General features: G+C 41.9%; 1 protein-coding gene and 1 long non-coding RNA gene across 4 annotated transcripts; both read right to left on the reverse strand.

The window, feature by feature from the left end:
* LOC144328051 (uncharacterized) lies at positions 1-4,304 on the reverse strand. Its single transcript, XR_013393287.1, has 3 exons — positions 4,087-4,304; positions 1,687-1,743; positions 1-203 (listed from the first exon to the last, which is right to left on the reverse strand). It is a non-coding gene; the product is annotated as an uncharacterized LOC144328051 (long non-coding RNA).
* Positions 4,305-7,722: 3,418 nt separating this feature from the next.
* On the reverse strand, positions 7,723-25,896 carry GHITM (growth hormone inducible transmembrane protein). 3 transcript variants are annotated; one of them, XM_028729232.2, is made up of 9 exons: positions 25,757-25,896; positions 21,348-21,502; positions 19,736-19,835; positions 17,444-17,555; positions 15,554-15,695; positions 14,219-14,327; positions 11,798-11,986; positions 10,009-10,186; positions 7,723-8,953 (listed from the first exon to the last, which is right to left on the reverse strand). In XM_028729232.2, the coding sequence occupies exons 2-9, from the start codon at positions 21,471-21,473 to the stop codon at positions 8,866-8,868; spliced, it is 1,044 nt and encodes a 347-aa protein (XP_028585065.2). In that variant the 5' UTR covers positions 21,474-21,502; positions 25,757-25,896; the 3' UTR covers positions 7,723-8,865. The 3 variants fall into 3 exon arrangements, with proteins under 3 accessions (XP_028585065.2, XP_028585066.2, XP_028585067.2); XM_028729233.2 differs by lacking the exon at positions 25,757-25,896 and adding an exon at positions 25,649-25,756; XM_028729234.2 differs by lacking the exon at positions 25,757-25,896 and adding an exon at positions 23,858-23,880.
* Positions 25,897-26,469: the final 573 nt, after the last annotated feature.

The following is a 26,469-nucleotide window of genomic DNA, read 5'->3' on the forward strand; positions in this document are numbered from 1 at the left end:
TGGATGGAGAAAGTTTAATGAGGGGATGAAGGCAGGAAGGGAGAGCTCAAAGCCGTGTGCGCTTATGAAATTTGTTTGCCCAAATCTTCTGAAACTTTCACTTCAGTTGAGAGGAAGTGGTCCAACAGGAAGAGGTATGTGTGGATGTCTGGATCTCTGACAAGGCACACAGTTGTGCCGCTTGGCACTTCTGGTATTAATCTCTGTAAGACAAAGAGAGGGAGAGTGTTCAACTGAAAGAATTTAGCATACATGTTAAGACATTTCTCCTCATGCTCTAGCTTAAGCCACCCTCCCTTAACTTAAAAAAGCTATAAATCTAGCTCTGACCCTGTGCAGCAGAGAATAATTATTTCCCCTCTTCTGTATGACAGTCCTTCAGGAACTTGCAGAGCAACCTCAGTCTTTTCTTCTCCTGTTTCCAGCACTTATCTTCAGTCCTTCTTGTTCTTCCCTATTCCTGTTTGTCTAAATCCCATGATGTGAAATGTTGAGGGCAATGACTTTTCATAAAGTAACTGATTTTATATAGATATAGATGAAATAGATATAGCTAAAGATATATATATGGTAGATATATAGATATATAGATACAGTGGTACCTCAGGTTAATAACTTAATTCGTTCTGGAGTTCTCTTCTTAACCTGAAACCGTTCTTAACCTGAGGTACCACTCTAGCTAATGAGGCCCCCCACTGCCACTGCCGCGCGGTTTCTGTTCTCATCCTGAAGCAAATTTCTTAACCCGAGGTACTATTTCTGGGTTAGCGGAGTCTGAGACCTGAAGCGTCTGTAACCTGAAGCATCTGTAACCCGAGGTACCACTGTATATACATTCTCCTTAAAAAGTAGTACCCAAAGTGAGCTCCTGTTGCTCTCTCCCAGCTCCTGCCAACCTAGCAGTTCGAAAGCACACCAGTGCAAGTAGATAAATAGGTACTGCTGCAGCGGGAAGGTAAACGGCATTTCTGTGCACTCTGGCACTTGTCCCATTGCGCCAGAAGCTGGCCACATGACCTGGAAAGCTGTCTGTGGACGAACACCAGCTCCCTCACCTGAAGCGAGATGGGCACTACACCCCATAGTTGAACTTGACTGGACCTAACCGCCAAGGAGTCCTTGACCTAAGCTTTACCTTTACATCAGAAAAAACCTGATGCCGTGCAATTGCAGTAATTTTTAGCTACCATCACAGTTTTGGGATGGTATTTCCTATGCCATCCATATTGAAAATTTTATGAGTGAGGAAGCAACAAATGGCTCGAGGCTTAGTTCCATGAATGAGTGGGTTGTGAGTGGCTCCTGTTTCCATTTCCCTTAGTTTCATATACAATTATACAAGGGATTATTATTATGACCGGAATGTAATTGAGATCAATAAGATTTTGGAATGCAGAAACTAAGAAAATAATCAAATCATCAATTCCATCACGTGGGGGGCCCACCTTACCCAAATTAAATTATTTGGTTAAATGATTTATATTGGTAATCATATTATAAATTGGTATTTTTATAATGAGGCTATTATTGGCTTATAATTGAAAATTAATAAAAAACTATTATCACATTTTTTAAAAAGTTCCCTTAGTTTCATTCTAGTTTCTGTCAGTAGGCATTTGGTGTGGTTTGCGTTAAAGAATGCCTGGCGGACACCCATATCTTTGTTCAACATTAACAAAACCATACTTCTCTTGTGATGTGCAGTCTTCATTTTGTGGCAGCAAATTCTTCTACTTTTAGGACCTAGGGAATGATTTAAAAAATGTTGCCAATAAATATTGAGGGGAAAATATAGAGATAGATACATAATAAGTTGTGAAAGCATCAAACAGCACTTCAGACAAGTTTGTTCTGAATCCTGGTAGGGAGCAGTAAATAACTAAAATCATATACAGTGACTAACAGAACAGAAATTTTAAATTCTTACAGCATAACTTTGCAGCTTCCACCTTGATCAGTTGCTCTAATAAGAATGATGCCGTTTCCAAGAGAGTGGTTCTAGAACTCTGGAGATGGAATGCAATTGTTGATGAATCCTACAGGCTACAGAGAGGCCCAGAAATTCAACAATGTAGCAACATGGGATAACTTCAGGATGGATATGCCAGACATGTTAAGCCTTGCATGGCCTCAGCCTGGAGGATAGAACCAGCATTGCTTAGCTTCGGCAAATGAACCTGTCTGTTCATAGAGTCCAATAATCTACATGAAGGGTAGATCGCTATAAGATCCACTATCCTGTAATATTACATATGAGCCTGTTCTACTGATGAAGCCTAGGATGATGAAACAAGGCTAATATTCTGGAAATCCTTGTCTTAGACTCTGTGAAAGGATTCTGTGGAACTGTAACAACCCTGTAACTGTAACAAGTGGAATAGACATTTATACTGCATGGACCTTATGCATGAACTGACTAGATGATCCACTGGGTCTTCTGCTTTTTTCATTGAAATTTATGAGACTTCCGTTGAAATCTACAGTTTGATACAATGAATAGTATACTTTATTTATTCAAAAGTACAGCCGGTTACGTCTTGTGTGTTTATTGAGTATGTTTCACGTAACCATAGGTTTGTTGTTGTTGTTTTACTATGAATAACCAGCCGAGAATGGAAATCTGTAATGCACATAAAGAAAGATAAGGATGAAAGATTGGTGACAAACATCGCTCCCTCTGCGAGCAAACGTAGTCTTAGTACAGCAAATATTTATTTTTAAGGGACTGGCACATGAAGCCAGCCAAATGAGGCCACAGAATTATGAGTTTCACTTGAGAAGAAAACTGGGTGATGGTTGGTTGGCTGGCTGGCAGGCACTCTGAAATGAGGGCACCTCTTAGGTTGTGAGGAGACATGGCAGCATTTTGTTGTTGCCATTCCTACTTATGAAATAGCAAAAAACCCCAGAAAAAAACCCCAACAACAAAAACAGGTGTTGTAGAGGTTAAATTCTAGGCTCATATTCTGAAGACTGCAGAAGGAAGCCCAGCAGTGTTGCCTGGAGAAATAGAGGATGCTTGGCTTTCCATGATTTTACTCAGATTGCCATCAGAAATGCATCATCACCACAACTAATTATTATTTTTTTAAGTTTCTTGAGCTGTTTTCAGCATATTTTAAATGCTTGTAACCCACCCTGGGAACCAAATTTTCAGAATATTCACTGGTAAAATAATAGCTCTTCATCTTTGGCAGTCTGAGAGCAATTCCCCCATTCCCCATGTTTTGGTTATTTCTCTTCACACACATCTCTAGTTATTATGAGGTATACAAAAGTAATCCCCATAATTTATTTTCCAATATACTTCTCTTTGCTGTTTTCAGTCACTGGTGTGCTGCTTCTTCACAAGATTGTGTCCAAAGCAACTTGCAAGATAACAATTTATTTTTTCTTTTTTAGGTACAATTCAGAATATAATATGAAACAGACCACCTGAATGAAACTCGTGGACCGTTGGTGGTCTGTATACCAGTTTTTGGGAACCCTTGATATAAACAAATACAGATATCAATCACAGAATCAATATAATATAAAAAGAAAGCATATGGAACAAAAAAAATACAAGCAGGCTAATCATTTTATGGCAACCATGAACAAATAATGGAGCAGACGTTTGAATCTTGCCACAGATTCCACCCTGTCCCCCATGCTAGAACCTGAAATGGCCTATTTGGTTATAGGATATTCATTTATTTAAAACTAAACAAATATTTATTTAATCTGAATATATTATAAAATATATTTTATAAGTATATTGAATATAAATATAAATTGCGCTTTCATAGAAAATATAATTCAGACCAAAAAACACACATTATGATATTTAACGCATTGGTAAGAACTGCTTGGCAAAGGATCTCAGGTTTGAAAGGCCTGTCCGAATAATCAGACATCTAAAAATGAGCAAGTGCCGTATTGGCACCCGCAAATAATCTGCACCTTTAAAATTCAAGACTCCCGGCACTACCGCCCTAATGGCAGCAGAGCCCTGGGTCAGAGAGACTTTTGGCGCAACCCGGCAAATAAGTCCTTGTGAAAATAAAGCCCTGCCAAGTGTTCCCCGCTGTGGAGTCCATAGCTTACCGGCACTTTCAGCCGAAAAGGTCCCGAGGCAGAGAATCAAGATGACCAGGAAGCCGAGAAGGTTCAAAAACTTCATGGTTCCACCCGGCTGCAGACTGTCACCCAAAGAGACTCAGGCAGTCGTTGCTGTTCACCAACAGTGATGCAAGGTTTATTTATTGGGGCGGCCTGGTATGATAAAACATGATTGCTGTAGGAGCCTCAGCCTTTGTACTGGTTTATTCAGGATTAACAGATAGACAACTCTTGCTCCCACGCTCAGAGCTGGATGTCTGCCAATATGTATATATCTATATCATAAAGCAGCTTCACTGCTCAGATTGGGGATTTGGGGACTAATAAATCCAACCCCGCTTCCCTGACAGGGAAGGCGGAAAGAGAGGGAGGCCTTGAGAGGGGAAAAGGTCTACTTGTTTCACAAGCCTGGAGACTTTTATAGGATTCAGGGAGGACAACTGATTTCTCCAATCAGGTGTTTTGGACTACAATTCCCACAATCTCTGTCCCTTGACAGAGGGAGTGATGTTTTTCACCAATTTTTCATCCTTGATTATCCTTGATTATAGAAGCAGGACATTCCAGGATCAAATAAGAAACCAGGACAGCCTCTGTCAATCCAGGACTCTCCCTGGAAAACATGGACACTTGGAGGGTCTGAGATGTATAACTTGGTGTCAGGGGACTTGTCCATTTATTCCATAGCATTAGTCATACCATATATTCTGAACTGTAATTTGCACTGTCCCTTCATCTGGTTGTAAATATTAAGATTATACCAGCAAGATTGATTCTTTCTGTAAAAGAAAGAAAGAAAGATTTAAATCAAGTCTTACTGACTAGTGATTTAAATTGATTAGATTTCAATCAAATCCACCCTGGTGGCAAGCAATCCTATGTACATTGAAGCATGTGCAACACACAATCATCTAATACCGGTGGGTTTTCCCCGCAGAAACCTATTCCCACAGTGGATCTATCTGGTAGAGTGAGAGTATTGCATTACCATATTGACCCAAGTATAAGCAGCACCTGCAAATAAGCCACACCTTTAAAATTCAAGGGGAGAAAAAAAGACAATACCCAAATAAAAGCCTCTCCCTTAAAATTGGGTTAAAGGCTGAAATTTGCTGCAGTTGCTAGAACTGTAACTCCAAGACAATTTGAGCCTTTGATCTTGCAAGTCCGCAAAAATTACCGTACAATCACTAAAATCACAAAACGATATTAAGTTGCTACAATTCTGCAGGCACTCACACCCGTAAATGGCAAATGAACAGTCTCAAGCTTGCAAATCGACAATAAAACTTTGTTTGTTTGTTCCGCTTTACCTTATGTCTGTTTCAGCAGCGATATTGTAAAAGCCAATTTTTGTAAGGTTGTGAATTTGGAAAAGAGGTGCGGCTTATATTCGGGCCAATAAGGTATTTAATCTTAATTTTTACTGTGCATTGTAGAATAGTACAACAGGTGACAGGGGGAGGGAAATGAACATCATATATTAATTTATTAAACCAACGGAAATAATATGTACGGTCTTAACATCTTCCTGAAATCTGTCACTCCTGACAGAAATAATATTACCCATATTTCAATACATCTGTTTTCATATGACACCCCCCCCCCCCCGGCACAAGTACATAGGTTAATTTATGACACTGTGGCATTCCAGGATCAGAGCATTATGAACTGTAAATAATAAAATTATAACACAGCACTATAATGTTGGAGTTTATGATTAACAGAAGGATACGAACCTTTGCAAATACTTTCATAAAACACCTCCCGGGCTGAAGGCGTGCAGTCTCATCAGAATGGTGTCAAAGTCCAGAAGGCCACACATAATGAGTGCTTTTAAAAAACAATGTTCAAAATAAGGTGTGACAGTAGCACACCTTTCTTTGCTCTAAGGAGCACAGCCAATGTAGATGCCTATGATTCACAAATTATCAATGGTTTCAAGGCACTGAGGGTCAAAGCTTTCGTTTTCCCTTGTAGAACACTCAAATGCACCACAGACATTAAAGCTACAAGAAATTTTTGGAGGGTTTTTAAAGCATTTTCGGCACTATTTAACCCCCGTGGCTGGTTTTACGGGGCATTCGCCCGATTTCTGAAAACTAATCTGATGGCTCATTTTTTGGCCTACATGGAAACACGGCGTATGCAGCGCCAAACTCTGCAGGGGGCAATTTGCAGGTGTTTTGTGCTGTTTTCGAGTGAATCGGACGTCGGAATTTTGGCAAAAACTGTGTCAGGTCACCGAGGGCTCATTTTGGGGCCTACCAGGAAATGCAGCATTTGCACCGACTCACTCAAAAACGGCGCCAAACATATGCAGATTGGCCACTTCAGCATTTGGTGGTGCACGCGCCATGTTTCCATGTAGGCCGAAAAATGAGCCATTGGCGTTCTGACCAGCGGATTTTCACCAAAATTCCAACATCGTCCAATTCATTCGAAAACGGCACCAAACACCTGCAAATTGGCCACGGCCTACTAGGAAATACGATGTTTGCACCGCCAAACGCTGCAGGCGGCAATTTGCAGGTGTTTGGCACAGTTTTCAAGTGAATCAGACGTCGGTACGCAGGTTAGAGCGCTGGGTGCTCATTTTATGGCCTACTGTGAAACATGGCATTCACAATGCCAAAGGTTGCAGGGAACATTTGCAGGTGTTTGGTGCCGTTTTCGAGTGAATTTCGACGGCGGAATTTTGGCGAAAACCGTGACATCCAGGTCAGGGCGCCGAGGGCTCATTTTTTGGCATACCTGGAAACATGGCCTATCTGGCATCGGTTTTGGCCTATCAGGCACCACTTTCACGTGAATCGGATGTAAGGCTGCAGGTAGCCAAGAGCTTGTCCCAGATAGGCCAGCCCTTCAAGAACAAAATGGTGGCATCCTGTGGGGTGTTGGCATGAGCCAGCCCCCTCCCCTCTTTTCCCAGTGTACCAGGGACTCAGCTATACAGCTGCAGATAAAACATTTTAAGTTTGTCATAAGGTGCAATATATAAACGTGACACTAGATGGCGAGAGTGAGCTATGGCAATTTCAATTTATTTTTCGAAATGTTAACGTAAAGCATTTTCACATCATTTTTTATACGTGTGCAGATTCCATCCAGAACCTCTGGGAGCGCTGGAGCAAGCTTTTCAGGTTCCCTACACCTGGGCAGGTGAGGGAGTTGCTGCTGCTGGATTCAGGGCATAAACCAGGATCCTTTGCACAAGTGCCCAGGGTCCCCAGGCTCTGATGGGTCTGCAGAAAAAGCCATCACCAAAAACATCTCTCAAGGAAAACCCCTTCCGACGGTTTTAGCCACTTTCCAGGGCTCCCCCCCTCCCAACAACATCCAGAAGCCTCTGAAGCTATAGGTGTAAAACACAAGGAAACAAAAAAAGCCCCAAATATGGATACCTGGTGCAGGGAAAGGAGAGCTCTATGGAGCTGGCAGATTACTAAACAGAGTACAACCTGTGAACACTCAATTTTGTGAAGTTTCCCCTAAAAAGGGTAAATTCGGAAGGAAAATGAAAACTGCTCAAGTGCCTTCTAGTATATGAAAAGTGTTCTTAAAAGTACAGTTTTAAGTAAAGTATCTCTGTAGCACCTTACAGAAAACAAGACTAATAAATTTCTCAGCTAAGACTTTATTGTTTCAGAAGCTGGTACAAGCATAAATGGCAAAAGCGGATGGAAAATAAAGTTACTGAATTGCTGTGCCACAATACTTAAAAATAACAGACGAGTACTACGGTAACAAAGAGGTCCAGCAATTTCCAAAATAACTTCTGTTCCGTCTGAAGAATGAATTCACATACATCTGCTTTCTCAGCTTTAAAAAAATATTCTTTTCAGAAGTGTGGCTCCTGAATTCGACATCTTTTAGAAATCAGTGTTCTGTAAAGGAGGCCACACGTCTTTAGATAAATATCAAAAGAAACTGCCAGCTGATAGGTAACATTTTGAGCCCGGAAGAGAGGGATGCGGGCTTCAAAGTTAAAATTGTGTCCCAGTTTGACTTTGAAGGAAAATGCTGGTCAGAAATGCTCAAATTGATTCCTTGCTGTTCGCGATAGCGAAAAGCAACTCTTGAGTTAACCTACACTTCAGCGTTGCTTCCACAATCTCTTCAAAGAGAAGCAACACTTAGCTGATGGCATTTGTGTGACAGTAGTACAAATACAATATAGTCTGCTTGTAAGTTCTCCGATTGTCTGCAAGGGAAAGCAAAGAGGATCCTAACAAATATCCTTTTAGAGATTTTATTTTATTAGCCATTTCTGTTATCAGTCCGGAGTATGTTACATTCAGTTACCACCAAAGAGTATGCCGCGGAGCACAATCTGTTGCAAATAACTTCCAAATACAGCTCCCTTTGATGTTAATTTTGGTTTAAATGCAGCGCCCTTTGGGTCTGCTCCTATATAAGGAGTTAAGACCACAACTTCACCTTTTAAGAGGAGGAAATTAAACTTACACCGGCTACAAATCTACATATTTTAAAATAAACTTCTTACACATTTCCGAACCCCCCCAAATCAGGGAGAAATGATTTAATGGCATGCAGCAATCTACTTTCCACTCCAGTGTTAAGATCCAAATCACATTACTCCAAAAACACCTTAAGAGGTCACGTGGAAGTGCTAGGAATATCTGACTGCTACATGAAAGCTGCCTCCAACCCAGCGGCAGTTTTAGGAGATATTATGCGCTAATCAGACAAGCCAAAGTTTTTGGTGAGCTATCAGTTTGGCTCAAGGAAGGAAGTTGCGGTCTATTTTCTCCTGTTGCCACTGCCGGTAGCAAGCATGGTGGCGACTCTGATGAAGATGTTTAGAGTATCCATGTATATACCCATACACCTGAAAGACAAGAGAAACAGCCATTAGGTTCAACAAACTTTCCTTGTCCTCTAGCAAGGAAAAAAGAATGATGCAAATGATTTGGCACAGCACCCTGGTGTTAAAACTGAAGACCATTCGCGGTTTTGAGACAAAAACACAGCAAACTAAGTTCACGGACCTTACTAGTGTATACAAACAAATATTAGTGAATACTATCCACAAATGGCTTCCTCCCCAGTCATCTGTACTCCTATTGTATACTCCTTGCTGCCACCGGTACAGTCGTACCTTGGATCCCAAACGCCTTGGTACTCAGATGTTTTGGAACCCAAACGTCCAACAGGGCTTCCAATTGGCTGCAGGAGCTTCCTGCAGCCAATACAAAGCCGCACTTTGGTTTCCAAACATTTTGGAAGTCGAACAGACTTCCGGAACAGATTCCATACGACTTCCAAGGTACGACTGTATTTGCAAAGCTTTCTTGCAGAATGGCCTGGAAATTGCTCTCCTTAAACTAGGTAACAGCTGTTCTAAGCCTGTAACACAAAGAGTTGTTTTTACTGGCGATAGCTAATGAAAAACAGAGGTTGTCTATTGCACCCGGCCTCCTGGTGCAGCTGCACCTCATCTTCCTAACCTTCTAAGAAGCAATCACTGAAAAGAATGACAAGGCACCCTTTATTAAAAGGTCTGGCGGTTCCCTCATTGCAAGAAGCAAAGCTACAGGGAACCAGGCAGAGGGCCTTTTCGGTAGTGGCGCCCGCCCTGTGGAACGCCCGCTCATCAGATGTCAAAGCGATAAACAACTACCTGACATTCAGAAGACATCAGGGAAGTTTTTAATGTGTGACATTTTAGTGTATTTTTGGTCTCTGTGGAAGCCGCCCAGAGTGGCTGGGGAAACCCAGCCAGATGGGCAGGGTACAAATAATAAATTATTATTATTATTATTACTATAGACTTCTAGGCAGACCTAAGCATAGCATGCACACAGTTTGCTTGTTTTCCAGAAGACTAGGATTCTCTAAATGTTTCATGAATTTGCATCACATTTATCAAGAGGAAGCACTTACATGTTGATGGGGTCATACTTTTGCATCCCTACGCCATACAGTGGTTGAGTTTCTGCACGGTGTACGACTTTCTGAGTGTCATAGAGCAGGAACATGCTAAAAAGTATCAAGCCACCATAAACAGCGACGGAATAGAGGCCGGCACCAAAAGCAGTCGTAGGAGGAAAGAACATCGATCCTGGAAGATATACACAAAGGCTATCAAGAACCAAGCATGCATTTTAGGGGACACACACACAGTTATGCCACATTCAAACAGTGCTTTCATATGCAAAATGCACCATTGAATGGAAAGCATTATCTAAATAAGATATTGACCATGAAATCACTGAGGACATGTTACTTATAATCAGCCTCCCTTTTTCTAACTTTAGATGTCCGATATCTGCTCTTTACAAGTTCACTGGGGGGCGGGAGGGAGAGCCAGAGCGACACACAAACCTGAGTAGGTCTAATTTCAAACAGAACATTTTCAATATGCTGAGAAACGTAGATGGCCAACCAGCAGAAATGTACATAACACAAATTTTCGGAACACATTTGTTAAGGAACAGAAGGAATGCATAAAGCAAGCTTGATTCTAGGCAGCTCAATCACACTCTACACCCAACATCTTCCACTGACCAGGGGGCCACCAGGGGGCGCATTGGAAGATGGCCGACAAGAACATCTCTCAGACCCACATGAGGTAATTAAGAGGCTGTGATGGGAGTATGCAGCCTCCCTTGCCCCCCCCAAGGGAATGGGGGGGGGACTGCCTTGCCTGCTGTGCCCATAATTCACCCCCAGATTCGAAAGAAGGGGGTGAGGGCACTAGGCACAAAGCCCTCGGGTGGGTCCGGCTCTCCCGGACGCTGTCTCTGATTGCGCACTGGTTTGCATAAGCTTGAGATATTTAATTGGAAATGAAGCAAATGCACATATTTCAAGTGAAGAACGGGAGTGAAAACTGCTAACTGAAGTGACCTCTGTGAAACGAGAGCAACGGGTTTGGATTTAATGGAATACAACATGAAGAAATTACATCAGGTTCAGTATGCCGGAGCGGGACTGGATGGGGGGGGATTTTTTTCTTTTCTTCTATGTGATTAATCAATAACCCCTTCTCAAAAAGAATCATCGCATAACCGACCTAAGCAGGATGGTTAAAAACTGTGTGGAAATAATTTACTACCAAAAGCTTGGCATGTGAGATTGAGAAAAACAACAAGGGCTTTTGATGGCGCAGCAACAAAAAGGGAGTCGCCATTTTGACGGGTCTTGTCAAAAGATTTATCGGGAGGAGGAAGCTTTGTTTTCATATTGGATTCCTGGTAGAACCTCCTCAAGGACTGAGAAAGAGGGACAGACCTGTGAAAAGTGAATAAGTAGACAGCAAGAATGCTTTTCTTTATGGAAGCGATGAAATACGGCGGCTGTCTGAAATACGACTCTTGGACGAACGGAAAAACCCACACAGGAATACAAATTTGTTTGAACCCGCTTATGGAGACAATCAGAGGTCACAAAGACAAAGAAAGAGGAAAAATATATGAAAACAACTAGAAGAGATGTGGAAAACAGCAAGAAAGGATTGGACAGAATTTTAAACATTATTTGGACAGATTTGTGGACTTTTAAAGCAGTAGCAATAAGAGGATTGGATCCCTTTTGGAACTTGAAATATGGGTACCCCCAACAAAATTTAAAATTAGGCTCTGTAATTCGGAATTTATGTGATTTGATTTGATATGATTGGTCTGTTAATAAAAATTATTAAAAAAACCAAAACAAAACATCATCCACTGACCAAGGGAAGAAGCAAGCACGAGGCCAAAGCCCACTCCCAGTGGCGCTCCCATGTTCAGAAACTTCTCACTCGGTGCGCACATAGCCACAGTCGAGAGACCACCAACGATTCCTGCTGTGTACCAAGCAGCTCGAATGAGCAGGGGGCCACCCAGTAGAGTAAGAGGAGCCACAACGGCACCCATGACACCTGAGGGAAGAAAGAGGCACCAATATTAATTCAGTTACTCAACTGCATACATGGCACATCAAGGCTTTTAAGGACTGCAAAGAGAAACCGAACTTAGAGGAGCTTAGACTTGCCATCTATTTAAATCGCCTGTCGCTGTTTTAGTTTGAACTTTTTGTGTTTTACTACACTATCAGCTGCCCTAGAAACAAATCAGTGTTGTAGGTTTGGGATACAAGTTAGATAAATGGGAATACGTATGCGGCAAGTTAACTTAGGGTTGCCATATGTCTGGATTTTCCCGGACATTACTGGGATGTCAAAGCCATCTTAAGACGTCAATCGAAAAATCGCGGTTGAAAAACGCTTTCAGGTTTTCCCTAAAAACAGCTCAACAATTTTGGGGTCTTCCTAAAACAAGCTCAACAACTTTCAGGGTGTCCAGGTTTTTACTTTTTGAAATATGGCAAACCTAGTTAACTACCGACTGGTGATGAGGCAATCACATTTTCACCTTGCGGCAACGTTGGTCTCAAGTGCCAATATTTTAAATCACCCCAGGCTTCCTCAGATTGGAGTTCCACGACACCCTTATGAGTCAACAACAACCCAAGTCTATGTTAGATGCCATGAAAATTCTGTAGAGCTGAACAGTATGAAACTACAGGGAACAATCCTGACGCGAAAGCTATGAAGATTTAAATTTGCTAACATGCAACACCACCCGAAAACCCTCTGTGCTTTCAAAGAGGCATGAAATAACCCCAACAGCTGACTAAAACAAGAAAAGAAAAAACCTTGCTTTAATTTCTGTATTATTTAATAGACTGATATATAACAACACATCTGGTAGCCAAGGATGGCCAGGAATTCCATACAGGTGACTGGAGAGGGACTCCACACTTCATCACTGCTCTGCCAGCTTCTTTTGTTCTCTGCTAGCTATGGAAGAACAAACTTCCTCAACTAGCATGGAAATGCAACAGGGCAGAGGAGGGAGGATCGACTGCTCTGTTCATCCTTCACCATTCCTATTGGCAGAAGGCATCAAAAAACCCAAAACCATTTAGCCCCTATCTTTCAGATCTCAGCTTCTAGCTTTCAGATCTGTTTCCTGCCTACTGAAAGGTAGTAGCTTCCATTCCTGCACTGGGCTTGGAGCAAGCGGCTTCCTCTTTTCCCTTGCCAGGATGGAAACAAAGGCTACTAGTTTCTCGGCAGGCTTTTAACTTCTGTGAGGTTACTTAGAAAGCTGCGACAAAGTGTTTTTCTTAAGTTCTCAAAGCACTTCACATTATCTCAGCAACCGTTACAACACTGCAAAGGTAAGCCGACATCATTCCTGTATCCGAGACACAGTGGTTTGTCTTAAAGTCCCCAGAAAGTTCGTGCCCGAGATTTGGAGAAGGGAGCAGATTTTAAGCGTTTTATTTTATCAGATGGGATCCGGAGCTGCACAAAACACTCGTGTGCATTTTGGAAGTTTAAATGGAAGTATTTCCCCAAAATGCATGGGAGCGTTTTGTGCACAGAAGCTCTGGATCCCATTTGACCCCCTCACCCCCTCGAATACAAGATGTCTATGACAAAAGTGTCTCTCCCTAAATGTAAATGAATTGAGAATAAGACTCTATGAATTAAAAGTGGAGAGAAGAGACAGACTGTGAAAGGTACATATGTTTTGTAATACAAAAATTCCTTAATATATATATTTTTAAAACCCACTTCCATGCATGCATGAAGACTGTTCAGCTTCTAGCAAGTTATCCCTTGCCCTTCTAGGGGTGCTATTCTTGAGGGATCCAAACTTTGGAGCTGAGAGCTTGGGGGGGGGGCAGAAAGAAATGACACAAGGAGAAGCCAAGATTGCCACATATAGATGTGGAACTGTGTGCATGGTGTTTGGAACCTGATAACTGCATGTTTAAATATCTTCACACTAGATGGCATGTGTCTTTAAGGCCAGTGTTTCTGGGTATAGGGCAGTATATACATTCTAACAACAACAACAACAATAAACCTTGATTGCCTCCCTCTAAATGTAATTTAACCCACCCCCTCAGCACTATTCTACAGCTCCACAGCAAATCAGCTGGATTGTCAAGTATGTTTCTGACTGCAAATGAGAACTATCCATCCTACAGTGAATCTATAAATAAATCAGGGAGCTGATTAGGGGAATTCTCAATGCAACTTACATTTGAGGTCAACAACAGCAACAATAATTGTTTGGGAAAACCAGAAGCCACCTACCTGCATGCAGCATCCAAGCCAGATGTTTAGGGACAGGGCTCTGTTCATAATCTATTGATCTAACCAGCATTCCAGCCCCAATCATTGCAGCAAATGTCGCACCAATTGCCTGTAAAAGATTGTTGTTATTACTAGCAAATTGTTTTATAGTTTGGGGTTTGTTTTTGTTTTTTTACTAAGCATTTTACAGCTGACTAAGGTTCACTTATGATACGGCAATATTCACTCGGGGTCTTTCCCCAGATAACATGGCAGGAAATTATACTCGTGTCACAAAGGTCCTAATCAGGCAGCTTTGTCCAATTCTGCTTTGGCAATGGCTATACTTGTGCAATACATTTGCTTCCTAGCCAGTGTGTTTCAGTCACACGCTATCTTGCCGAAACCTTCCACGCAAAGGCAATATTTGACTAAATTAGCAGCGGCTCCCTCTAGTGGGTACAATGGATCTTCAGGTTGTTTTTCTGGCAAGATGGCAGATACTGGCTGTTTTAAAAAGTGAGATTTGAGGCGTATGCTGCAGTCCCATCCATCTCTAATCAGAAATAAATCCCAGAGAATTCAGTGGAGCATATTCCCACCTAACTGGGGTTGGGATTGCAGCATAATGCCATCACCGCTTCAGCAGGCGACTGCAAACTCTTCCATTTACTGCCATGTGGTAAAACTAGGTCCCTTGTTTCTCCACGTCTATTTCCAACCACACTGTTAAAGAAATTAGGAAGATAAGCTTTGAAGGGGCTGTGTTAATAGGCGATTAACCTATAGCAGGCACAGATCTGCTGCCGACCAAGTACCATCCCATGCAAAATAAATTATATTCCAACAAGGAATAAGACCTCCTTGTTTCTGGAAGAACACGCCTGCCCCCCAAAAAGAACATGCAATACTTGTCCCTCACTGTGCGGACAGACTTCAGCATCAATACTGAAAACCCACCTGTTTTAATTGTTAACTAAGCAGCGTGAGAGGGATTGTGTTAATCCCGGCTCTGTGCAAACCTGGCCGTAAGTGCTTCACTCCAGAATCAGTCTCTCACACATGAAACAACATGTAATCTTTTGACGTTTTTCATTTGGCAAGCGGGGGACTAACTGAGCACGCCTATGCTACAGTTCCCTGGGTTCTCTGTGAGAAGCAGCACCACTTAAATAGGGTCAAAACCATGGCATATTTTATCGAACCCTGCCTACATATCAGTCTTTTCATCACAATTTAGAGAGCCCCTACAGGTTATGAAAAAATTTAACTCAGTCGACGGGAGGTTGAAGAATTCTTTTGAGAGATGCATTCTGATGAATGTTAGATAGAGAACACCAAAAAAACCGAACTTACCAGCCAAGACCCCCTCATCATGAGACCCATGAGGGCTGGAGATCTGCTAACTAAAACAGCAGACAATGCTGTCAAACCAACACTTCCTGCAAAATACATGTAGGTGGAACGGATTCTGTCTTTCACATACTGCGGCCAGATACTGGAAACAAACAGAATATATTTAAGTTATATGAATATGTTACAGGGGGCAAGAATACGGCAAGTTTGCACTCTGATTGGAAGAAAAACGGTTTCAATACCTGCAATCCAGGCTTTCAGTGTAATGGGTTTGTGACACTCCCTTTGCTCCCTTAATATAGCATGTGTTGTGAATATAATGTTAGTTATTAAGGTAACAGTAAAAAATACAATGTGTGGAATCTGAGACCATATTTCCCTGCAACCACATGTTTCTAGCCACAGAGTAGTTTTGGATCACTCAGCTGATTTTTTATCATTTGCCCATTGGGCAGTTGATTTTTGTTCACTTTTACATTGCGTGTTAGCTCAAAAAGGCACCCATACAGAGGTATTTTAACAACAACTATGAGAAGAAAAAGTTCTCCTATTTTTCTCTCTCATTTTTTTTATAGCAACATGCCAGAACCAAAATGGGGTAGGGATGGGGGTAGATTAAGGTGAGAAAATTCTCTTCAATAGAACCATTATCTCTTTTGCTGTAAGCATTTCTCCCCAAAATTTCTAGTCAATTGTATTTCTGACTTCAAAACCCAAAATTTCAATGGCTACAGTTATGATTTATTTAAAAGACCAATAGCCATCAGAAAAGCACAGAAGATTCACATATAACACTTCCTCCTTGCATCCTAAACACAGAATAGAGGAAAAATACATAGGCCAACCGAATATGAACGACTCGCATCTAGGATGGGCTGGAGAAGATGCATCTTTAAATGTATCTACATAGCAGGAAAAGCATGGCTTCTTCTGCCCCTGCTATACCCAATCTGCTTCCCACAGAACACCAATACTCTGCCCCACTGCTATTTCAGCATCAAATTCTTGGTTTTATTTTAAAATGATTTCAGTCATTTAGGAGTCACATTGTGGATGGGATGGTGCCACTGAGGACAAACGAGGCCTTTTTCGAAAATGAGCTACGTTTCTTTCTTACAATGGTCAGATAGATAATCCAAACCTGTCAGTGTTCAACCGACCCCTAAAAAGTTGCTGGGGGGAAATGCCACCGCTGACACCAGAATTGTTTAGGAAAGTTTTTAATATTTAATGCTGTATTGTTTTTAACACTTGATTGGAAGCCGCCCAGAGTGGCTGGGGAGGCTCAGCCAGATGGGCGGGGTATAAATAATAAATTATTATTATTATTATTATTAAAAAAATATTTTTGCAAAACACTCCCCACCCTAGCCCCCACCTAAACCCTCCTTTTGGTTCGGCCTGGGTAACCCGATTCTTGCTGAAACTCTGCCAGTTTCCAGGCTCAAAGCGGGCCTGCTGCCATCACAGGACAGAAGCCAGCTAGATCAGGACTGCTTGGCTCCTTTGCTGGCTGAACTCTGCCCCTGAAACATCCTGACTGGTAAAGCTAGACAGCACTGGGTGGAGAAACCTATCTGCCTCATCCAAACTCCCTCCAGCCCAGCCAACTGGGGGTTTGGGTTGCAGCCAAAACCAGTAGCTTCTGTATCTTTTGGGTCACTGGTTTAGCAGAATCATTAATGACAAATCAAGAGATTCTTTCTGGTTCCGAGTCTCTCGAAGCAGAAGCACCAAACATTTAATCATGGTTTTGTCGTGTTCAGAAAAAGAAAGAAAGAGCGAACTTTCAAAACCACAGCTCTGACTATAGATTGATTTCACTGAAATTGCTTTTAACTGTCTTGTTGTGACCACAAGAACTTGACACATTTTGTGTATTTTACTTACATGGCCTTTTCAATGGCTCCGATCTCGTTGGACATCCCCAATCCGTAGTAACAAACTGCCCCAAGGCCAATAGCAGCACCTCCGGCGACAATCCATCTCCCCATTCGATCAACTGGTAAAGAGAATAAAATTAAGCTTACCCCATAAAACGTTTTCCCCATTTTGCGGCAACACCAACGCAATGTTATGATTTCAGAAGTAAGTAGTTTTCTCCTAAGAAATACACATTGAATAGCTGAACAAGTGAGTGAGTGGGTTGGTATGATTTATACTGGAAGAAGCAAAGATCACCAGTGTCGAAGCGATGATTCTTTAACATCAACTTTAGAAGATTTCATTTGTATTCTTGAATGAACGCTGAAGTTTCTAGCTCTTCACTATGTACTTATGGCCAGAGAACTGAGAGAACTGCCATGCATCCTGTTTACTTTATGCCTATAATCTTTTGCCACGCATACAGAGTTCACTACCAATTGTTTAGAAGGGCAAAAGTTTCATACAATTAATGGCGCAATCCAAACCTTGGCTGCAAGAACCATCACTGCATCTGTAGCTCAGCTGCCCAGCAGTCAGGGTGGAGAAAGACTGCCATGCCAACGTGGAGCAATGGGGCCTGATGCCATCATGAAAAGGCAGTGAAACTGGCTCAGGATCTGACAGATCACAGGGTGGCTCAGCCCTGGCCCTACCCTGCCCTTAGAACCTCACATTATGGCGCTTGCTGCCAGCTGCCATCAGCAGGGATCCCACCTGTACAGGGGCTGGTTGGTGAGACAGCCCAAATCTAATAGTCCTTTGCAAGGGGATCAGGATTGTACTGTAAACTTCTAAAAATAAGGAAACCAAGGACCATTTTAATAGAGCTGCAATAAAATGGCAATTATCCGTAAGCCACTAGGCTGTTCCGAGATTTTGACAAAGAGGAATTGCTTTAAAGCACGTTTCCCATGCAGTTCAGAACCACCATGCATACTAATAGGCTACTATGACAATTAGCTCATACTGCTTTGCAATGTATTCCAAAACCTATAATCATTCATCCCGCATGTCTGTTGCTTCATATAATTATATCTAGGTAGAGGCAAGAGGAGGTGGGAATTCTGAAGGACTCAGGCAAGATCACTTATTTGAAAGTCAAATGTCCAAAACAGTGTTTTGCCATGCGATAAAAAATAAATGTGGTTTAGCTGGCGAAATTATATTTATATATTCATGGTTTAAGAAATGAATGTACTGCAGAGCTCAGGTAGCTATAGGACATAAAGCTGGAGTACATGATCTCCCAGAGGGATCAATGGATGAATCCTGCTAAGAGGCAGGATGGTGTATCCAGGAACCTGGCACAGAGTCCCTGTGCTTACAAGTCCCCGAATCCATCAGAAAGCTCTCAATCATACATATGCTATGTGTGTTATCTATAATGCTTGCCTGGAGTCTTTTTTTTCTATTGTACAAAGCAGGCAGTCTATAAGCCAATCTTAGGACAGTCTCTCTCCAATTTTGCCAGGGGCTACTTAAAAGACCTGTGTCCTGAATGGAAGGAGAGAGGAAGAGGTTGTGGAGATCACTTCCTCTGCCATCTTATTGTTTTCATATATATTTTTTGTAACATAAACTGTCAGAAGTTTATTGGCACAAAGTTACTATGAGTGATATCCAACCAAGTTGCACTCAGACTTAAATCCACTGACATTGTGTGATTTGGGCCCCATTTAAAACTGTATCATGTCACTTTAAGCAGTCATGGCTTCTCCCAAAGAATCCTGGGAACTGTAGTTCGTTACAGTTGCTAAGAGTTGTTAGAAGACCCTTAATCCCCTCACAGAGCTACAGTTTCCAGAGAGGTTTAACCTGGGAACTATAGCTGTGTGAGGGGAATAGGGATCTCTTAACAACTGTCAGCACACTTAAGAACAGTTTCCAGCATTCTTTGGGGGAAGCCATAACTGCTTAAAATGATATGATACTGCTTTAAATGTATAGTGTAACTGGGACCTTAGCTAGATATCACCCTATGTAAATGCAACAAATAAAACAGTTTGCAAGAGGATCATGAATCAAGTTTAAGAGATATTGATTGCATCAGTTTTGAAATAAATCAATTAAAAAATTGGCAATTGTGCTTTTATATGCTTTATCTGTATCATGGCTCTTTTTAAAACTTTTAAAAATTAAAGCCAAAAAGTAAAAATACAGAAAGTCATCGATTTGCCTCCACACTACTTTTGAGTGTTGCTTTGCCTCTCCTTTGTCAACCACAGTAAGTGAAATCTGAGAGAGATATACAGGTACCTTTTAACACTTTCTCCATTGATGGTTCAAAAGCCGCTTCCTTAATTTCTTGACCAGTTCTCCCCTTGCGTACACCAAACCTGGCTTTGGAGGCATATCCCTGTTACAACAAAAGATAAGGAAAGAAAGACTCTAGATTGCTGTCAAAGGAACAGATGATAAATACTGTATGCCTCCAGTTAATCTGGAGAAACAGCATACTGCACAACAAGGATCAAATTAGGAGGAGTTGAACAATGGGGAAAGATAGCTGGAGTCTAACCATGTATCACACAATCATCTCCCAGTTTGGAGAAATATCAATGTGACATGCGAAACTTACTCAACTGGGTCATTCACATGCATAATGTATGTATCAGGCCGTTCAAACCGTGGATAGGGGCATAGACCAACAAACTATGAATCCGACAAGGCAAGAGGCCTTGTGGGTGGGTGGTTCCTCAATCCGGAAAACTGGACCACTGACTGCTTGGGACAGGATTGTAGTCCCCTTGAAGGAGCATGCGCCTGGCATGAGGGATGCTCCTGTATCCTGTAAGCATCCATATGACCTCCGTGGCTAGGAGTGTCTTTTATCAGCTTCAGCTGGCAAGACAGATTTGTCTGTTTCTGGACTGGGATAGTCTGACCACCATTGTTCATATGTTGATAACCTCCAGATTGCATTACTGCAACAGGCTCCATGTGAGGCCACCCTTGATGTTGGCCCAGAAGCTGAAGTAAGTGCAAAATGCAGGAGCACAGCTACTCACTGGGGCAGACAATGTTACGATACTGCTGAAAGAATTGCACTGGCTGAAAATGAGCTAACATGCTACGTTTAATGTGCTAGTACTGGCGCATAAATTCCTATACCTGCTCCATCACTGTGCCCTGCAGGAGAGGATGCTCTGTAGATACAATCTTATTGACAGCTCTATTTTACAGGGTAGGAATCAGAATATCAGACCAGCACCACCTCTGCTTTCCCTTCAGCATCTACAGAAGACCACCCTCTTTCAACAAGCTTTTCTCCCACTCTGCATCTGTACTGTATTTAAAGCTGTTTTTATATGTGGAATTGCTAAATGTTTGCTTGGTTTTAAATTCTGGATCTGTTTCATTTGGTGCTGTTTTTACACGATTCCTCTTTTATGTTTACAACCATTTTGTTTTATATAATTTTATACTTTAGTGTAGTAACTCACGCTGGGACCTTAAAGTAAACGGCAGGCAGGAATCTATTAAAGTTAGTAAAATTCCATATTGGAACATACCACTAAGAAGTGGGGCCCATGAAGATAGTTGTGGGGTGTGAGTGCGTGCAAAGACAGGGAAGATTTTGGGCTGGCTTTGATGTAGCTGCATGAACATGTCAAGTTGTGCTGCCTTGACCCATACTCTGCAGGGCCAGAGCTATAAAACAGAACCTGTCCAAACGTAAAAGAAAGTTATGGTTTTCTGTTCACATGAAAGGCTTCTAAGGATTAAGATCTTGGAGCAGATCCGCATGGTTTTAAGAAACAAAAAAATAGGCTACTTTAATTCATGTACTAAATGTATTAACATGCACATAAACTGTTTTTAAAAGAGAAATCTCAAAACTAGTATAAGATTCCAAAGAGACACCTACCTTAGAAGGCTGCAAGAGCCAATGCTGTGTCTTTACAGCAGAATTTCTCAGTGCAGGTGAAGCCTGAAGGTGTGCAGGCCGTAGGCAAGGGAGAGCCCGAAGGCACACCAACCTTGCTGCCAACATGGCTGTGGTTGTCAATGGCAAAATTTTACCTGTAACAGCAACATGAAAGAGAGTTACATAACAGTAACTGCACTGCTAAGCACAGCATGGAGCCAAAAAATAATAATTGATAACATCACTATATAAAAGGGGATATACGAAGCTGCTTCAAATCATCTCTCCACTTAACTGTTGAACCCAATAGTGTCTATTCTGGCTGGAAGCAGCTCTTCAAGGTGCAGCACATTTTTACCTGGAGATCCCAAGGATTCAAGACATAGGCAAGGTAAAGGTAAAGGACCCCTGGACGGTTAAGTCCAGTCAAAGGAGACTATGGGGTTGCGGTGTTTATCTCGCTTTCAGGCCGAGGGAGCCGGTGTTTGTCCATAGACAGCTTTCCAGGTCATGTGGCCAGCAGGACTAAACTGCTTCTGGCACACGGAACACCGTGATGGAAACCAGAGGGCAAGGGAACGCTATTTACCTTCCCGCTGCAGCGGTACCTATTTATCTACTTGCACTGGTGTGCTTTCAAACTGCTAGGTTGGCAGGAGCTGGGAAGGTGCAACGGGAGCTCACCCTGTCGCAGGTATTCGAACGGCCAACCCTCTGATTGGTAAGCCCAAGAGGCTCTGTGGTTTAGACCACAGCGCAACCTGCATCAAGACATACATGAACTGGGAACCTTCAAAATGTAAAGCATGGGCACAAACAATGTACTACAGCCCATCCCCCTTTATGAATTAAAAGAGTCCAACTTCGATAAAAGTTAGTACTCAAAATTAAATTAGGATAACAGACTGCCTTGAGTAGAAGCAGCTTTGTGTGTGTGTGTGTGTGTGTGTGTGTGTGTGTGTGTGTGTGTGTGTGTGAGAGAGAGATAAAGTTTACTCTGCCACTTTTGAGTGTGTTCAACTCAGTTGCTGTGAAAGGAGGCCTTCAAAATAGATTATCCCCTCTCTTACTTTGCAGTCTTTAAAATGGCAACATTTTAAAAAGGTATACTACAGTGTTTCTCTGGAAGTTGTCGCTGCAAGGCAGGAGCTGGAAGATGGTGACTTCAAGGCAAGGGAGCTTCCCCAAAAGGTTTCATTTGCCACCCTGGTCATGTCCAGCTGCTGACGACATTATCCCCAGGAGCTGAGCTTCTCCTCCTAGCAGTTCTGTTTGCTGTGTTTTTATGGAGAGCAGGAAAGGGAGAAGATCCCACCAGGAGAGTAGAATTCAAACCATTGTGATGCCACCATCTCTTAGGGATTCCACAGCCTGATAATCTGCCCTCAGAATAGTGCAAGCTAAGTTTCAGTTACATTAGCTGCTGTGAAATTTTAAAGTGGAAATGCACATTTAGGAGAGGGATAAGCAACTCTTTGGCCCTCCAGATTTAGGATTCTCACTGGGTATGATGGGGGGGGGGGGTTGTGGTCCAATAACAGAGGGCCACAGCTTCTACATCTCTCATCTACAAGGAATAAAGGAAAGATTTTATTTTGTTATTCCTAGTTTAAGCTAAGCAGAGGCAAGACTACTCTCTTTTCACCTAGACTTTCCAAGGGACAGGGGTGGAAAGGCAGAAAGAAGAAAAGAGAAGCTAGGCAAACTGGAGTAAATATGATCCTCGCTTTGCCCCTTTATGTCGTTTTTCCATGTTGTTATTCTCAACACGTGGGAAGAAATACTCATTAATGAAAATACACACAACCTCTTTGAAATTTAAAATGTGGTCATATACAGTGGTACCTCGGGTTAAGAACTTAATTCGTTCTAGAGGTCCATTCTTAACCTGAAACTGTTCTTAACCTGAAGCATCACTTTAGCTAATGGGGCCTCCCACTGCCACCATGCCGCCGCTGCTCAATTTCTGTTCTCATACTGAAGCAAAGTTCTTAACCCGAGGTACTATTTCTGGGTTAGCGGAGACTGTAACCTGAAGCATCTGTAACCTGAAGCGTCTGTAACCCGAGGTACCACTGTAGACAGACTTGCAAGTTGCTGATCCCCAGAAACAGAACAGGGTCAGTAGAATACAAGAACCAAAAGGGTTTGTTGGAATGTGGTGAATACAGTTCTAAACCTTTCCAAAAGCTTCAAGCAAGTAAAGACTTTTTGTATCTCGGGCAAAACACACACTAACCCAGTAAGCCGTTTAAGAGGCTGTATTTTAAATGACAGCCAAATAAAAGTGGCAAGGATTGCAGAGCTGTGTCACTAATACTTCCCATCCACTTTAAACCTGTTACATGGTTGCTACTGATCCCTTGAGGCTAAGTCACAAAAATTAAAGAAATATTTAACTTTCACCATAAACAAAAAAAACTATCCGGGGAACAAGCTGGGTTGCTAATTTAGCCTTAAACTGGAGAAATCAGAAAAAATCAGACACATGATGATAATTCTCTCCTTACCCAAGGTTTTAAGAATTTAGCAGATTTTTTTAAAAAATAAAACAGATCTTGTGAAGAGAAAGGAAAACCAGCAAAATTGTGCTGAAAATGCTTTAAAAAAGCTCCAAAACCCAAAAAACTCTTGTAACTTTTACAAAAAAAGCTGATAGTTGTTAGTTCCCTTCAAAACAAAAACAAGCTCAATAACTTTGTCCCAAGTTTCACTTTTGGAGATATGGCAAATCTAGGTTTGTCAACAATTTTTGTTGTTCAACAATTTTGGTGGTTTCCTTAAAAAAAAAAAAGGAAAACTTTTAGGATGTCCTGGTTTTTACTTTTTGAAATATGGCAGCCCTAGTTAAGACCTTCTAAAAACAAGAGGGAGCAGCTACAGATGAAAGCAACACAGTAACCATGTCTGTCACCAAGCCCCTTATCTAACATAAAGCAAATGCTGAGTCAAGGCTGTATGATGTAATAAGGAGAAAGACATGCATGCATGCATACAAGGACGTCCACCAAGCCTTGTAATCCTCAAAATAGAGGAATAGAGATTGATGCTGCAACTTTCAACCAAAATAACATTATTTCTGTGGTGTCCCCACAGATCAATGATACAGTCGCTGCTTGGAGCAGTGTTCGAAACTCCCACTGTACTAGGCGCATTTTGCGATAGGGAATTTCATTAGCGCAAGCAGTTTCTGAGCTCTGAGTGCAGTACTGCGCCTAAGATTTCAGATTAAAACTGCAAAGTTGGAGAAAAGAATGACCTTTTTCTGCCTCTCCACTTCCAGCTACTCTCTGAAGACTAGAGAAACGACCCTCTTAAGAATATTAGGGGGATGGGCAGGGGAAGGACTAGACCAAGTGAAAAATAAACGTAATATTTTAGCTGCAGTTCATTCATTTTCAGCTTTGTATTATTCTTATTAAAAAAGAGCGCCTAGACATTCTGTTGTTGCTCCCATAACTTAGGCTAGGCTTGCCCTGCGTCAGGAAAATTCCTGACATGTCCTGGTTTTGGGGTGCAAAAACTGCAGGGTGTGTGCGTGGATTTTGCCGAAGTGGCAAAATGTCATGGAAAACCCAGCTATATGGCAACGCGATGGGAAATTTCCACCCAAAAGCTTAACAATTTGGGTTTGTTCCCCCCCAAAACTCCCCAATTTTGTTGGGTTTCTTAAAAGAAGCGCCACAATTTGGGTGGTTTCTAATAAAAAATGCTCCACAATTTGGGTGGGTTTATTAAAATAAAGCTCGACCATTTTGGGGGATTTCTAAAAAAAAGGGGGGGGGAATGCTCCACAATCTTGGTGGATTCCTAAAAAAATTTAAAAATGGTCGACAATTTTGTTGGTCTTCCAAAATAAAGCTCGACAATTTTGGTGAGTTTCCTAAAATAAAGTTTCACAATTTTGGAGGTTTCTAAAAAAAAAAAAAAAAAGCTCGACAATCTTGGTGGGTTTCCTTAAAAAAATGAAAAAAAAAATGCTCCACAATCTTGGTGGATTCCTAAAAAAAAATTAATAATGGTCGACAATTTTGTTCCAAAATAAAGCTCGACAATTTTGGTGAGTTTCCTAAAATAAAGCTTCACAATTTTGGCGGTTTCTAAAAAATAAGCTCGACAATCTTGGTGGGTTTCTAAAACAAAACAAAATAAAACCTCCACAATTGGTGGAATTTTACTTTTTGGAATATAGCGAGCCTAACCTAAGTGCCATTGAGCTAATATCTGCGTATACGCATTTAATATCTGCGTGTATCTTCGCTTCCTCACACGGGGACTATTCCCACCCCTCCCTCTCTTACCTGTGAACACGGAACCCCTCCCGAAGCAAAGAACGGCCACAGGGGGAAGCGCTGCCCCCCCCCCCGCCAAAATAAACCGATTCCACGCCGAATTCCGACCTCACTCACCTACCACCGTCCGTCTCGCTCCGCGTTTGACACCGGGAAACGGCGCCGGCGCAAAGCCTTCTGGGAAGAGCGACTCTGCTCACGCGCGCCTCTGTTTTCCGCCTCTCCCTCGTAATGCTCGGCCGGCCATTTTGACTGAGGGCGTGCGTCATGCGGCGGGGAGTGGGGCATCCATCTTCGTTCCGGGTATGGGAAGCTGCGGACCGCCATGTTGGATGAGGTCAAGCGCCTCTGGGTCGCTTTGTACGGGGGGGGGGGGGGGGAGGGCAGAGAAGAAATGTGCAAAGAAACAACCAGCAAATGCAGAATTTTTTAAAGTTCATTTATGATTTTCATCTACAACAGATAAATATTTCAACAAAGAAAATGAAACTGTGCAGCATCTTTTTTAAGTTCATTTTTTATTTTCATGTACAACAAATAAACATTTCAACAGAGAAAATGAAACAACCATAAATTATTTTATTTTATTTTTTGAAAAAGCAGCTTCCCTCCCCCTCTCTCTGCGGTTCCGTGAATTCCCCCCCCCCCGCATCTCTCAATTATCCCTTTTCTCATCTATTTCATACATGTTTTAATAACTGCAAGTTTCTGCAATAATCCTGCTAATGTCTTAATTTGTTTGAAATTTATTGCGGCAGTAGCTGCATACGTACATAAATTTCTATATTGTTTAGGTAATTCTGATCCTATACTCCCCAAGAGAAAAGCTT

The sequence above is a fragment of the Podarcis muralis genome, chromosome 6 (genome assembly GCF_964188315.1).
Source record: "Podarcis muralis chromosome 6, rPodMur119.hap1.1, whole genome shotgun sequence".
In the NCBI taxonomy this organism is placed as follows: domain Eukaryota; kingdom Metazoa; phylum Chordata; class Lepidosauria; order Squamata; family Lacertidae; genus Podarcis; species Podarcis muralis.

Bases quoted from the DNA above. Each gene is read 5' to 3' on its own strand.
- GHITM (XM_028729232.2), bottom strand. From the start codon at position 21,473: ATGTTGGCAGCAAGGTTGGTGTGCCTTCGGGCTCTCCCTTGCCTACGG. The intron at 19,836-21,347 runs GTAGGTGTCTCT...TTGTTGTAACAG, and splicing joins GGCTCTTGCAGCCTTCTAAG to GGATATGCCTCCAAAGCCAG. The intron at 17,556-19,735 runs GTACCTGTATAT...TCTCTTTACCAG, and splicing joins AATGGAGAAAGTGTTAAAAG to TTGATCGAATGGGGAGATGG.